At 36.2% G+C, this 15056-nt stretch overlaps 1 protein-coding gene across 1 annotated transcript; it reads left to right on the top strand.

Moving 5' to 3' along the window:
- Window positions 1-16: 16 nt before the first annotated feature.
- Window positions 17-10789, top strand: LOC110953900 (proepiregulin-like). Its single transcript, XM_022198107.2, has 5 exons — window positions 17-2086; window positions 6282-6362; window positions 7677-7803; window positions 7876-8031; window positions 9501-10789. Exons 1-5 carry the CDS (start codon window positions 2047-2049, stop codon window positions 9646-9648), a joined length of 552 nt encoding a protein of 183 aa, XP_022053799.1. The 5' UTR covers window positions 17-2046; the 3' UTR covers window positions 9649-10789.
- The last annotated feature ends 4267 nt before the right edge of the window (window positions 10790-15056 follow it).

Below are 15056 nucleotides of genomic sequence, written 5' to 3'. Positions count from 1 at the left end.
AGCTGTTGAATTCTGACAGGAGATTCTTAAGGTGTCTCACATATTATCCCATTTAGTATTATTTAAAAACTCATGAATGCCTGTTTGATTTCCGCTTATTCGTCCTTAGAAGGGATAATGCTCTTTCCTCCGCAGACAAGCCACCTGTTCAGCCTAAAAGCCAAAAAATCTAATTAAACAAGAAGTCAATATGCAAAGGCTCTGACTGCAACAAAAATGATGATACATCATGGTTTTACTCTTGAACCGAGGAGATAATAAATATCAAGTATGCTGTCGTGTGTTGAATTTGCTAACCTTAATGTTGACATTGCATCTAAAAATGAGAAAAAATGGTAAAAACAAAGGTTGGCATGCACATTTCATGGAGTATTTTTTCCCATTCATGCTACTTGATATGTTTTTGGTCAACTACATTTATTTTTTACTTTCCAGTGTACCTTTGTTTCAAGGGCGTAGGTTTGCATAGGGACGGTAGGGACATAACACTACCAACTTTTCAAGAGGGTCAAATTGTCCCCACTAACTTTTAAGCAACCTTATTTGCATTATATAATGAGTTCAGTTATATAGGTCATTTTGATTGTCTTCCCATATGTTGTAAGGATAGAATTGACCCTACCATTATTAAGTGAATTATTTTCATTATGTTCAGACCAGGTTCAGACTTACATTTACCCCTTTTCACTTTCTGAATGTGCCGGTCCAATCAAACGTGCATGATTGGCTGATGACTTGACCCCCCGCCACCCACACGCACACTCACACAGCCCCGACAGAAATACACAAGAAATAAGCATGCCGCCTTCTCCGCCCCCTTCGAAGAGGAGGGATATTAGAAGTTTTTTTCGGCCAGCAGCAGCAGCAGACGACACTGTAAGTAATGTAAAAAGACGTCAATGTTGTGGACGTGGGGAACACACCACTAATGTTGCTACTGAAAGTCCGACCTGCATCAGAGTTAGCATAACATTAAACTGTGTGAACTTGCTAACCTGCAAAACTCGAGTAGGAAGCTGCTTAGAGAGAATTATCCTCCTGTATGTGTTTTCTACTGTTAACGTTAATTAAACTGTGAGAAACGTAGTGAACTCTGCTGGAAAGTATAGAACCAGAAAAACGTGAGCAAGAAGCTGCTTAAAGAGAGAGGTCCCAGTCTGTGTTTCACAGGAAAGTGCTGACAGTCAAAATAAAAAACACATGCTGCTGCTTTTCTTCTTGTAAACGGCCTGGTTTAGAAGGAAAGAAGGCTAGAGCATGTTGTGACTTTGCACTTTTGAAACCAAATACCTATTAGTGCATTTATTTATTAATTAAAATGTATTTAATTACTATCACCTGAACCAATACACATGAAAGTTAGTATAAGTCAATACAGATTTATTTTGCATTGATCATTTAGCTTATCAATTAATTAGGTTCATATTCGTGAGAAATGTAGCCCTGACCCCGTTCACCCAATCTGTTTGGTCTTATTAATGTCCCGTCCCCAGCAAAAAGTGTACATGCAGGTTATGCTGTTATATCGTCCCTACCAATGTTGAGACCAAACCTACGCCCTTGCTTTGTTTTTGCATATAAAGCCTTAAATATAATACATAATAATACAAATGCACATTGTTTTTTGTTTTTTTTTCACGTCTGCTGATAATGATTTGGGCTTTAAATTGATTTAGAATTAATAACATTTACTTGCAATAGACTGTTTTCTTTAGATTGTTATAGAACTTTTTTCTTAGAAGTACATCTCCCTCTGGAAGCTTCTGCCACCACAGTTTATCTTAAATTGCAGATTAAGGGTGAAGATTCCATTTCCACCTGGATTCCAACAAGTCTATTATCGATTGAAGGGCAAATCTGCCTTTTTATTTGGGCTTTGAAGTGTGAAATGGTCTAAATTACACGAGTCTGTCACCACACCCAGACCGCAGGACTGTGCTTCTACCTGAGAGTCTGTTTGGAAAAGTCGGAAGAGTTTTTCTTTTTTCTTTTTTTAAATCTGCAGCGACTCGTCTTGTTCTCTCATCGAGCGTCCCGGCAGCGAACATGTGGATCTGCAGAGAATCAACGATCCTCTCCCTCATCGGTAAAGTCTGTTTTCATAATATTTGGTAGAACAAAGTCAGGATCACGTATTAATTTAGAAAATGTTGGTCCTTTTCGTGAAGTTGTCGATGCAAACCCAGACAGGAGATCAGCCCCGATTTAGAGTTAAAAGCCGAGAAATGAGATGTTGTATTGGACTAAAAACTAACATTTACGCAAATATGAACGGTTTAGAACACTTACAATGCATTTATTTAACAGCTTCAGTGGCTCCTTACTCTCCAGATTAGGATTTTTAATTAGTAATTTCACTTCTCTTCATTTACCAGTTAGCAATTCTGTATTTTTATTTAACCTATTTTAAATAGATGGCTTAATCCCTCACTTGTTGCTGCCCTGTTTCTTTCATTTAACTGCAATATGCAATATTTTAACACTGCCAGATATATACTGACATTTTAACTATTTTATGGGTACTTTAAATGGCAAAAGAAATGCATTCTTTGAGGTGGTGTTGATGTGTAAACCATTTATCTGCAATGCAACCCCAATAACTACAGCTGCCAAATGAATGGAGTTGAATGAAAAGTGCAATATACCCCTGTATAATGCAGTAGAAGTTGAAATAATAGAAATCAGCATGCAATAGAAACATTTAACTAAAACGCATCTTTCCAAAAATGGCAATTATATTGAGTAAATGAACTTAGTTACTGTGTTTTAGAGAGAAATCCTGATATACTCCACTATGTTTGCATGTTTCTATGCAGCTTGTGATGGATTTTTTTAAAGCTCCACTAGTGGGAGAGACACTGAAAGTACTTTTAATAAGTTTCTTTGAGTTTTTGCGTCATGCTGCTGTGTTTTCATGACAGCAGTTTAAAGTTTAAGTGATGCAAATGTAGGCGATGAAGTGATTTAACAGTGTAAAGAGCAGACAAATTGACCTCAACCAGTTGTGTAATGCTTAATAATGATATTTGTAATACGTAATACTCCTGTGTGATGACAATTTTACTTAAATAATGTAAGTGCAAAGCTCAGATATTCTCTGCCGCAGCTAAAACAACTAAAAATCATTAATGCATGACTTTTAATTCTCTTGTTTTTTTTAAGGTAAAATGCAGCTAAAGTCAGAAATAACATCTCACATATGCCAAAAATTCTTAATCCGGACAGAAAATATGAATATAACTACATTTAGTATCCAAAGATGTTGCAGGTGCATTATAACAGACTGTTGATCCTTTGGTAAATTATGCAGCTAATGCTTTGATACTTAGTGTTTGCCTTAACTTAATGAGTATTGTGCATTTGTTAAATCGGTCAAAAGCTGAGCTATCATGAAATACAAGGCCTGTTTCTGCAGCTACAAGTAATTTCTAAAACCAGCTCGAGTGGAAATTTTGGGTGCAGATGTAGGACACGTCGCTGTGACGCCGATGTAGGGCCAAGAGCCTGAGGGGAGCTGGAGGATGTCGGCAATTAAACCGTGAACGGAGCTTCATTATTCTGACATGTGCAGTCGGGTTAAATCTGTCATTTGCTCAATCGGGCTCGTTCTTCTGTGCTAAAAGTCATATAGCAATTAAGACATTTTACATATTTTACATTTTGTGGAGGAGATCAGGTTAATAAAATGCTGAGAATGCAGAAACAATATTTTGTAGTAGACTGCAATAATCTAAATGGTAAAAAGTGAGTTTTAACCACCTTAAATGCAAGTAAATATTTGAGGTCAAGCCCTTTAAAAGGTCACAAGATGAACTTTAGGGGTCATGAAGTGATTGATGGAGAGTAAAAAGAAAAAGAAAAGTTGTGCAAACCAAATGCTTTGGATTTTTCCATAATCTTTTCTCTTTCTTTTGTAAAATTTAGAATTAATTTGACGCAAAAAAATAATAACAGTTGTGGCAGCACAGTGGACATATTTGAAATAGCAGCTGCTTGTATTAAACAGTTGCACTGTAAAGTTTTTCGCTGAGATTTCACAATAAATTATTGGATAAGTTTTGCGTAACTTTCACAGCAAGGATTACAGCATTATAATGTGAAAAGTACTCGCAACAGTTTCCTGTAACTTCACATCTGTGATATCACAATGCATTGTTTTAAAAGCACAACTATATACTGCAACTTCACAGTTTCAATAACAAAGCAATTACTGTGATTTTACATTACAGTACTGGGGAAATACAACCTTTTGCTGTACATCATTGCAACAAGGCCCTGTACTTTTACAGTGTGTGCTGTTAAAGTAATGCACAAGTTGACAGTAATTTACTGTGGGTTTACAATGTGTACTGTGGAAGTCATGCAAAAAAAACATTTCAGAGTTTTGTGTGCAGCTGTAAGTTTACTCCTTTGTTTTGAGTTGCCGTGTGAGTCACGTAAAGTCTGTTTTGTTGCTGCTCAAAAGCTTTTCAGTCACACTTTTTCACTGATGGTGCAAAATGTTGGAAAAATACAAGTTTAACTCTCATCTCAGTTAATGCCATGACTTAAGGTGGATGTTGGGAACATCAAAGTGCGCTGTTAGTGAGTCACAGGCAAATGATTTAAATGAGCTGATTAATTAGTAATACACACAATTTGCTTTGGCTCTATTTCCAGTATGTTGAGTTCTTCAGAACCACCCAGCAACCAGACGGAGTTCTCTCCCTGAAAACACAGAAAAATACCTGTGCAGCCATAACAACAGACAGAAACCCAGAAAGGGTGGATGGGAAGGATTTTATAATGGCTCCAACCAGATTCATAACCAGTCATAACCAGACACATCCTATATTCATGTGTTTTTTTGTTGCATCCTCTGGAATGTGGGCGGAAAATGAGCCGTCAAAATGAACAGCAAATATCTGTAAAGAAAGTGATACAAAACAGTGTAACTTTATGGCCACACTTTGTAAACAAACAAATGATCATTTTAAAATATGCAGATTTTTGATGTGGACATTATGTTCACTTTTGGCCTGTTTATTGGTTATTTTCAACATGTAAATTACTTTTTTCCTGTAATTTTACTGGACATTATCTGCAATTTAAAAAAAAAAAAAACAGGAAAAATGTAGGAAAATTATTTACCAAATTGTGTTTTTTTACCTTAATGTGCATAATTATACTTTCAAAAAATAGCAAATATTGGTAAAATAATTAGATTTTTTGCTCCTAAAAAAATCTATAACTACAAGTCTCAGAAATGGTACAGTGCTTGACTATAGAAACATATACCTTGTTTAATTAATTAATTTATTTTTGATGATCAAACACTGTTAGTATATGGTGATTTATTAAATATTATCCAGAATTTAACAAAACTGCGAAAATCTATAAAGGAGCAGTTTAAAATGATTTACTATTTTTTAAAATCTCAAATGTACCAAATGTTGCTTTCAATTAAAATCAATTAAAAAGTATAAGGATTTCATAATTGCTGCTACCAGATTCATAACCAGATCTAACCAGACCTGAACCTGATTCACGTGTCTTCTGTTCCTTCTGCTGGAATGTGGGCGTCTACAAAATGCAGCACGTTATAAAGTCGTGCAGGCTGGTACAGGCATGTGGGCCATGCAGGCGGCACAGGCAACACGTCACAACCTCACAACTGGCATCGAAACTGACAGTTCTCGCCAAATGATGTGTTTTTCCTGTGATCTTAACGAGTTCTAAAATTTTCCTTAATGCTGGCGCGGTGTCTTAACTAAATAAACAGGCATAAATCATGAACAGATTGCTGTGGACTAATCAGGATAATGATCCGCTTTGTAGCGTGCAGATTCTTGCTACGAATGCAAATTTCGAGAACATCAAACATGCTGATGTTTAACGACTGCAGACTGTGTAGCTCATTAGGTGAAAATGATGTTGGCCTGTAAAGTTCTGTTTCTTTCATGTCAAATGTAAGCTTTATAAACCACATATACGGTCATCTGTAATGACAAATGTAATTAGGTTAAAGTGTTCATATGTGATCACTTAAAAGTTATGAATTTAGGGTGTTTCTTTGTCTTTAATACAACATCTAATGCCATGTAAATCTACATAAAGGCAATTAAAGCTTATGAGAAGGGAGAGTAACTTGTTTAAACTGGTAACAGCTAACCTGTGGAGTCCCATTTTCATACTAACACTCTTTAAAGGGCCTTTACTGCCATGAACACATGATGTGACTCAAACTGACCTGCCAGTCCTTCATCCCGTATGATTAATGCTATTTCTTTCCTGTTCAACAGGTGTCATGCTGATCTGGCCATATGTCCTCACCAAGAATGTCTCACCCAGACTGCAGGCAGACGGCAGCTCTCTATCTGCAGGTATTCATTCACTAGCTGCTCTGATGAATTTATATCTGTGACTTTTGTAGGCTCATGCATGAGACTTCTTGTCAAATATGATAAATATATGAATTATTGTGACGAATGTATTTTGGGGACTAGAAGTAGGTCTCATATGGGGAAGTTATACTCTTGTATACTGATAGCATCACTTCATTTATTTTGTTTTTGGTACAACTTCTCACGAGGCTGTAGACATAAATGTATCTTGTAAAGATGGTTAACTGTTCACTAACAGTTCAGCTTTCTCTGTTTCTGTATGGTGAGCTACATATATTTGGGGTTCGAACTGTTTAAATCCAAAAAGAGACGTGAAGATGCCACACTGGGCATTTTTATGACATTTTTGGATCAAACAACTAACTGACTAATGGAGCAAATACCTAGTATATTCATCAATAATGACAATAAACGCTGATAGCAATCTGAATGCGTCAACATCAACCAAGGCCATAAAGGAACCTGAGTCCGACTGTTGGATTTGATCGTCTTTTAAGTTGAAAGTCAACAGTTTACGCGCTGCATTTTTAAAGCTTCACATCAAATGTGTTGAATTTGAAAGCCAAAACAATAAAAAAAAATGTTGAAATAAATGTGTAAAAATCTGATGTAACAGTATATTTAAAATGTATATATTCATCACATTTCAAAGTAAAGTTGCAAATTTCTTCAAAATTCTTCAGGTCAACAATTAAGTTGAACCAGGCAACTAGAGGGATAGAATAAACTGTTATTACATAGCACATAGAATAAAACATAAGCTTAAAATCAACAAATGAGGGCTGAAAATTAGGCTCATTCTCAGTACTTATCATCACAAAAAAGTTATAAATACAAGTCAGATGGTCTTGCTTTGTCTGATCAACAGCCAAAATAACAAAATATTCAGCTGAGTATAATATAAGAACTTTAAAAGCAGTGAATTATTGTGTTTGAGGACTGGATACGATCAAATGTTTGGTCATTTTGCTTTAAAAAGACTTACAGTAATCATTTTCAGCCCATTCATTTTCCTTCTGTTGACTAGTTGCTGCATAAAACACGTCAAATATAACATCAAAATTCATAACAATGTACTGATTTCAAAGATGCTCCTGATCCTCCAAGCCTGAGATCATGATAATCGCACTTTTCTTACTGCAAAAACAATACTAATACAGTAATGACAGCAGTACTACTCTGACGTTCTATTGTTCGAAACACAGGTTTGTAGATTTATTGTCATCTGAGGGGGGGGTGTGCTAAGGTTGCAGTGAGAAAGTTTCCAACAGCATCTTGTTGCTGGTGTCTCAGGGCAGAGAGAAGAGCGCCATCATGTGGTGAAGAGGATGACAAAGAGCTGCGACAGCACCTTTGACGATTACTGCCTGAACAACGGCCAGTGCATGCTGCTGGTGGACATCAATGAGCATCACTGCAAGTACGATCCTGAGTGTGTCTGCAGCTTCATCCTCGCCTCTAATTACTCCTGACTCCTCTGCTTGTGCTGCAGGTGTGTGGGGGAATACTCTGGCCCCAGGTGCGGCACCGTGCGGCTGAACGACTTTGTCGTTCAGCCGCTGGCCGAAGAGCAAGTAGTTGTCGTGGTTTTCTGCGTGAGTTTGCTGATTCTAGGTCTGGCTGGAGCTCTGTACTTCTGCTGCAAATGGTAAGAAGCTTTGATGTGACTTAACAAGTTCTGAGATATGTTAACACTGTTGCTGGTGAAGTAGATAAGGATAAAAGTGATTATTAGTGCCTGCATTTGAAGGATGTAGCTACTGATGGGACATCAGACTGCATGACAACCTCCAGTGTAACAAGAAGCTGCAGTGACATTAGGCTAAATCTGCTGTTTCTTCTAAATGTCCCTTTCCAGCTGCACTGTAAGAAAAATATAAAAGGTTAAAAAAAAACTGTGAACAGTTGATTACTGTAATGTTCAACAACTGGTAAAAAAAAAAAAAAAAGGAAAGTATCTGTTAAAGAAAATGATAGACAGTAAAATAGTGATTAATTTATGGTAAAGATACTGAATTTGATGTGGACTGTTTTTTCTTTATTTAAGCAATCAATGTGTCAGTTAATACTATTTACTAGATATTATTTGTCATTTAACAAAAACAAATGTGGGAAAATTATTTGCCAAATTCTTCTTATTTTTTTACATTCATATCCATATTTTTCTTCCAATTATTATTATTATTATTATTATTATTATTATTGTTATTATTATTGTTCATAATAACATGGAAAAAATTCCAGTTACTTGCTAAATTAACAATTAGGGCCAAATGCTGCACGCATTATGAATTTTAAAAACAAATACAGGAAAAAAGTACTGTTTTTTTTTACGGTCAACAAGCAAAATAATATTTTTCCTGTGATTTTATGAGATACTATCTGGTGAAAATCTGCTGAATCGTAGTTTAAAAATGACCTGCCATTAAATCTCTAATATACTTTTTTTCAAATAGAAGGAATTACCTGTTAAAAGTATAAAAAGGTAGTGTAATTTTTAGGGGTCAAACACTGTAAAAGAATAAAACACCATTTATAATTTTTGAAGTTGATATTATTTGCACTTATGACCAATTATTTTACAGTCGACATAGAAATACTTTTAATGCAATTTCACTCTGTATCTAAAAAATGTAGAAAAAAAAGGGAAAACATGTAAAATACCTGCAAATTATTAGTTGTTATTTAGAAAAACAACAACTTAAAAACAACTTTAAAAAAATTTTTTCAAGTGTGTCCTGAAAATACTTTTGCGTTTTTTTAAAAAATCTTGTGCATTTTCAGCTGAACAAAGTGTGATCATAGATTCTGAGGCTGATCCTGACACCAGATTTCATCTTCTAAAACCTTCACGTTCACCTTTTGTTTCAAACTGAGCAGTTCATGACGGGAAATGTTTCCTCACCATCTCCTTTCATGCAGATACATGTCAAAGCCCAGGTGATGATTGTGATCTCACAGCCATGTATTTCGGCTCTGAAGTCCCATCAACCCGCAGTTCAGATTTTATTAAAGGCTTTTCAAAGGATTTTTTTTACACATGGTGAAATACATAGTTGGTGATGTAATTATTGCCTTTTCCTCTACAATAACTAATGTCCCTTGTCATTTTTGCAGGTATAAAAAAAACAAATTCCCACGTCAGCAGAAGCGGCAGGGTTACAAAGGAGTCCAGGCTGTTTACAGTGTTTCGTTTACTCTCACGCCCACTGCATGTGCTGCTGGAAAAACGCAAACCTGGGTTTCTCCCGCCTTTCCTGAATGAAAAGTTCATCATGATGCTTCCTGACCAGCTCGCACTCAGTGGCCGGCTTACTGGTTCTGCTCCTGCTTAGAGTGCTGTGCGTCACATGGCTTTATCCAGCAGGGAGATCATCACAAAGAGATTAAAATGGTCAAAAAGCAGCAGCTTTGTACGCGCCGTGATTGTTTTCCTGCCGCACCGGTTCTAAAGTTTCGCCGCCTGTTACACTCAGTTTGAAAAGATGAATAGGGAGACACACAAAAACAGTTTCTGTGTGTGTGAAACCACCCACATGATGGTGGAAAAATCATGCAAAATGCCTGAATGTGAGGGCAAAGGATGGGCAAATGCAACGGTAGTAACATCTTTATAGAGATATTTAGGTCACTGTTTGCAAAAGAAACTTCATGTGTTGACAGGCAAGAGGCCACAGCTTGCAATAACTGCTGGAATGTTTATCAGAATCACTATCAAGCTATAGTTTCTTCACTTTTAACTCTTATTTTGTCATAATTTGTGTATCTGAAGTCTGATTTCAGATTAGTTTTTGAGATTCAATGAGGCTTTCATCAGCCTCCAAGATCTAAGAATAGAACTGATCAAAAATCTGAATAATAAAAGTTTTCATCTGCCTGCTGTTTCTCATCAAAATTACTTCCTCAAATCCACTTTTTCCCCATATTTTGGTTCCTTAAACCGTATTTTTAATTTAACTTTCACACTTCTGAATTAGCTTTTTATTATTGTCTCTTGATAATTGTAGCAAAAACATTAATTAGTCGCCTTTATCATTGTTACTGCCATTAAAAGTTTTGTGTTTTATTGTTCAAAACTTTGTCAGGTCATATAGTATTCCCATTTTAATTATTTATTTCACAGTATTAATGTGTAAACTGGATACTTGCTCTGTTACCGCAAAGAATGACTTTTTAAAGTTTGTATGTTTGTATGCCTTCACATGCTTCTCAAATCTACATGCTACATTTTACAGTTTTCTTCCATGTTCTCTTTAAAAGAATATCTTTTTTAGGAACACGTGAGAAAAAAACCTTCCAGATGCTGCTTGATGATGTTTTTACATGGAATTCTTGCAATGGCAGTATTAGCTGTGCATGTACCAGAACATATGTCTAATAAAATCTAACATAATATATACATTTAACATTTGCAGCTTGGAGTCACTTCATTTACTGCACAAACGATCATCTCTGCATTTTTTCAGACACCAGTGTGAATATTTGTGTGAAACTGTAGTGATACCGAGTGTGTATTTGCAGGAGTTTTCCACAAGAACACTAAAAAAAATGTAGATGTACTGAGTTTCAGTGCAGAGTAAATAAAAGAAAATTGTCCCATTAGTAAGAAACACTTACTATCTTGAAGGACACGACTATAAAGCTGCAGAAAATCTATAGAATCAAGCATGACAATAGCAGATATAACTTGCAAAAGTACTGTAAATTACGCAAACCAAGGAACTTAAGGTACATAAAACAAAATACATGTTATGTATAGCAAATGAAATCTTTGCAATTTTCAATCAGAACTTTCACAATCATTAAGCTGCAGTTTGTTCTTAATGTATATTCCACGACCTTTGCAGAAAATAGTGTTTTTTCTGCCAAGTTCTGAGCAAATCTACACTCTGGAGCATTCAGATCAGCAGAAATCATAAGAGTTGGTGGTAAATGATAAAGGATTAAAGAGGTTGTTGTTTAGTAAATAAAAATCTACTGATGCTGCTGTATGTGTAAGCTTAATGTGTGTTTTATCTTCAGCTTTATTTGGAACTCTGCGTAAAAGCTCAAGTTGAAGCTTCACAGAAACCGAAAAGCCTCAACAGTTTATGCAGCCAACAGGATGTCAGATGTAATTAGTTAGTTAATTAACAGCTGCATTTCTTCATTTTATTACTAGTGTACATTGTGGCTCACTATGACATAATGCAACTGACCCTGATCTTTACTACTACTGAGGATGTTTGATTGACCTTCCCTGCTATTACAGTGTCTATAAAATGTATTCACCCGCTTTGGAAATTTTCCCCTTTTTATTGCTTTTCAAGATTGAATCATGGTCACTTTAATTTGCCTTCTTTAACAAGAATTTGCAAAAAACAAAAAAAAAAAAAAAAAGACTCTCTCATGTCAAAGTGACAGATTTCTACAAAGTAATGTCAGTTTATTAAAAATATAAAAATATAAATAAGTGATTGCACAAGTATTCACTTCCTTGGACGTGACTCATCTAACTCAACACAGGCGCAGCCGGCTGATGTCACACAGTTTGAGTGCAGGTAATGGGTTCTTCTGAGTGACTGTTGTATGAAGACACCTGTATCCGGAAGGTGAATCAGTACTGCTGGTTAGAAGTACACCATTAAGTAGCAACGTTGTGAAAAAGGTAATTAACCCTCCTGTTGTCCTCATTTACGGGTACCAAAAAATATTGTTTGCTTGTATGAAAAAAATCCAAAAATGCAGCAAAAAAATCTTCAAATATCTGAAAATTTGCAAAACATTCAGGAAGAAAATTCCAATAATTCCTTTAAAGTTTTCCTTAAAAGTTTTATTTTTAAAAAAAATCCCCCAAATTTGGCAAGAAAATTCTTGTAAATATTTTCAGAAAATGAGTGAAAAAATTCCCCAAAAAAATCCTAAAAATATCTACAGTGATTACATCTCTATCAGTGAAACTTCCAATATTTTTTTAGAACATTCACATAAAAATCAACCAAAATCCAGTGAAATTCGCTTGACATTGGTTGATTTTTTTGAATGTTCTTAAGAAACATTTTTTAACATTTTTTTCCACCAAAAATGTTCAAAGATTTCCCAAAAATGTTGAAAATGTGGACATCAGAAGTTTCACTGTGAAAATATATATTTTTTCCACATTTTAAAACTTTAAAATGGGTCAATTTTGACCCGTAGGATGACACGAGGGTTAAAAAGCCCGTATTCAAAAACTTCAAAGTCACAGAATATCCCTCAGAGTACAGGTACATCCATCAGTAAGAAATGGAAGGAATATGGCACATGTGTACCAGTGACTGTGCAACAGCTACCAGTGAGGGAGGCCACCAAGACACCTACGACTTCCCTTAAGGAAATATCATTAATATTATTACTTTGTTGAAGACTGTTGTCAAAAAAGTAAAATTAGATTTACTATAATTCACAATTAAACAACAATAAAAAGGCAAAACTTCTGTACAAGTCTTTGTCTAATGCTTTTGATTAACCAGCTAACCTGTTACCTGCTAGCATACAGTGCTATCAGTGGGAAGATCGTATCATATTCTGTATGTTATGAAAGAAAACTTAAATCAAGAATGAATTTACACTTTTTGAACTTTATTTTAATAATCACAGGTTTGGACTGGACCATTTCACACGCAGGGATCTCGGATTTTGTCCCATTTTTTTTGACAAATGTGAAAACTTCAACAAAAGTGAACGCATGCTGTTGCACAATTTATACACAGCGCCTCGTGTACACTACACCCACACACTTCCCAGCCTCATGATGGATGGATGGACCAGCGTTTTAAAATCATGACTCGGCATTGTTTGCTTTATAAGATAGAGTCACCTTAACTGACCCTTTGATAAAGTTTCATTCCAAGCATCGGGACTTCATTCATGATTGTGCTTTTGCATCCATATAAATGTGCTTTACAGACATTTACTGCAAAAAAAAACAACAACTTAGAACTGCAACTACAAAATGAATGTAAATTGTTGAGTTTTATAGAACCCCTTACACTTTTACTGTTTTTATGTAATCTGATTCGTAAAAAGAAAGGGCTAACAGTAACATGGCTAACACTTGTTAAACACAAATGAACAGATATGCTTCTCGCTCGGCTGTTGACATTTGACCTACCGAGTGCAGCGTCCGGCGTCAAGTTAATCAGTAGCACCATTTGACTCCCTGCGCTCTGATTAGTGCTTCAGCCGGAGTCAATGAGGCATTTTAAACACCTGACTGAATCCTCTGCATAGGTTCTGCATGCTAATGACCAGCGATGATGACACATAAACATTAACTCACCTGCAGACATTGCTGTGTTAAGACATACTTAAAAACACATAAGCGTGCACTTACACACACAAAAGACCCGCAAACACGCCCACGCGCTCGGTGATGTCCATTCTGTTCTAAATATAACACCGGCGGATAAACATATCCGACATTCAGGACCTGCTGCTCTAATCTGGGCACTGTGCTCATTCTATGTAACTATTCTTACCTAATTATTGCATAAGTAATAGTAGCTTGCTCATGCAGTGAGTAATGGTGGAAGCCCCATTAAGCTGCATCCTTGCGTGTCCTTTAACAAAACAAAAATTTCCACGTGTATCATGTACACATTTGTTTTTCCTGCTCAATGCAGGAAAAACAAATGTTAGCCTATATTTTTATGGTATTTTCATTATTTGCGGTCATTTATGCTAGCAGCGTGACTCAGTGGGTGGAAATGTCTGTCATTTTGGTGCAAACTGGAATATAACGTAATTTATATTGGCATTCATGTTGCTCAGATGAGGAATCCTAATGAATTTGGTGGTTCTCAGATTAATCCTCTAAGTTTCCACCAATCCTTTTGCACATCTACTTGATAAACAGACACGTATGGTTCAAGCCCATCCGACTTTGACCCCCCCATTTCCCTTTAGCATCATAATGAAGCTGACATTTGCAGTTTTTAGGGGAATGTCTTGGCATCTTGTAGATAATTTGCTATGAAAATTTACTAACCAGTTGGGGCAGAAGCTACAGTTTCACTTAAGGGCAATAAGGTTCAGGGAAACCTAAGATCAAACACAATTACCACAGTCAAGAAATCAAAGGCTAACATTTTTTGCATTGGTAGACCTGTTTGATTTGAAGAGCAACAATGCCTGTTTTGGGTGGTTTATTTGTGCTTTTACCTGTTTTCTAAAAATGCATGATTCAGAGTTTTTTTTTCCAAAGACATGTGGCTGCATTCGTGCGTAAAAATCCTTCATGCTGTCATCCAGGCAGCCGTGTGTTTACAGTGGGCGGCTGTTATGAGGTGCTTCCCTCCAGACTTGTGTCAGTCTTTCCACACGTTCATATCGCATATCCCCAATGTCATTACACATAATCCAAATAATTCAATGGCCATAAACAAAGCGTGTCAGGAGTTCCTGGTTGCCGTGGAAGCCCAGGAATGAGATTTGGAAGTTTACAGCATTCCAGGCAGGTTTCTATTGGATTCCAGTGTGCACGAAGGATGGGATGGCCTCTCTGTGCAGACACAACAACATAACCAACACACCCTGCTGTGCAGCTTCCCCACCCAAGCCTTAAGGTCTCTTCTTGGTTACAGCTTACTGAAATAGTAACACCAGGCATCACTTAGTCAAATGCACAGACACATATGTCAATTCTGACACGGG

This window comes from Acanthochromis polyacanthus, chromosome 7, assembly GCF_021347895.1.
Source record: "Acanthochromis polyacanthus isolate Apoly-LR-REF ecotype Palm Island chromosome 7, KAUST_Apoly_ChrSc, whole genome shotgun sequence".
Classification (NCBI taxonomy): Eukaryota; Metazoa; Chordata; class Actinopteri; family Pomacentridae; genus Acanthochromis; species Acanthochromis polyacanthus.
Note: the sequence above shows the minus strand (reverse complement) of the source record. Positions and strands in the feature narration are given on the sequence as shown.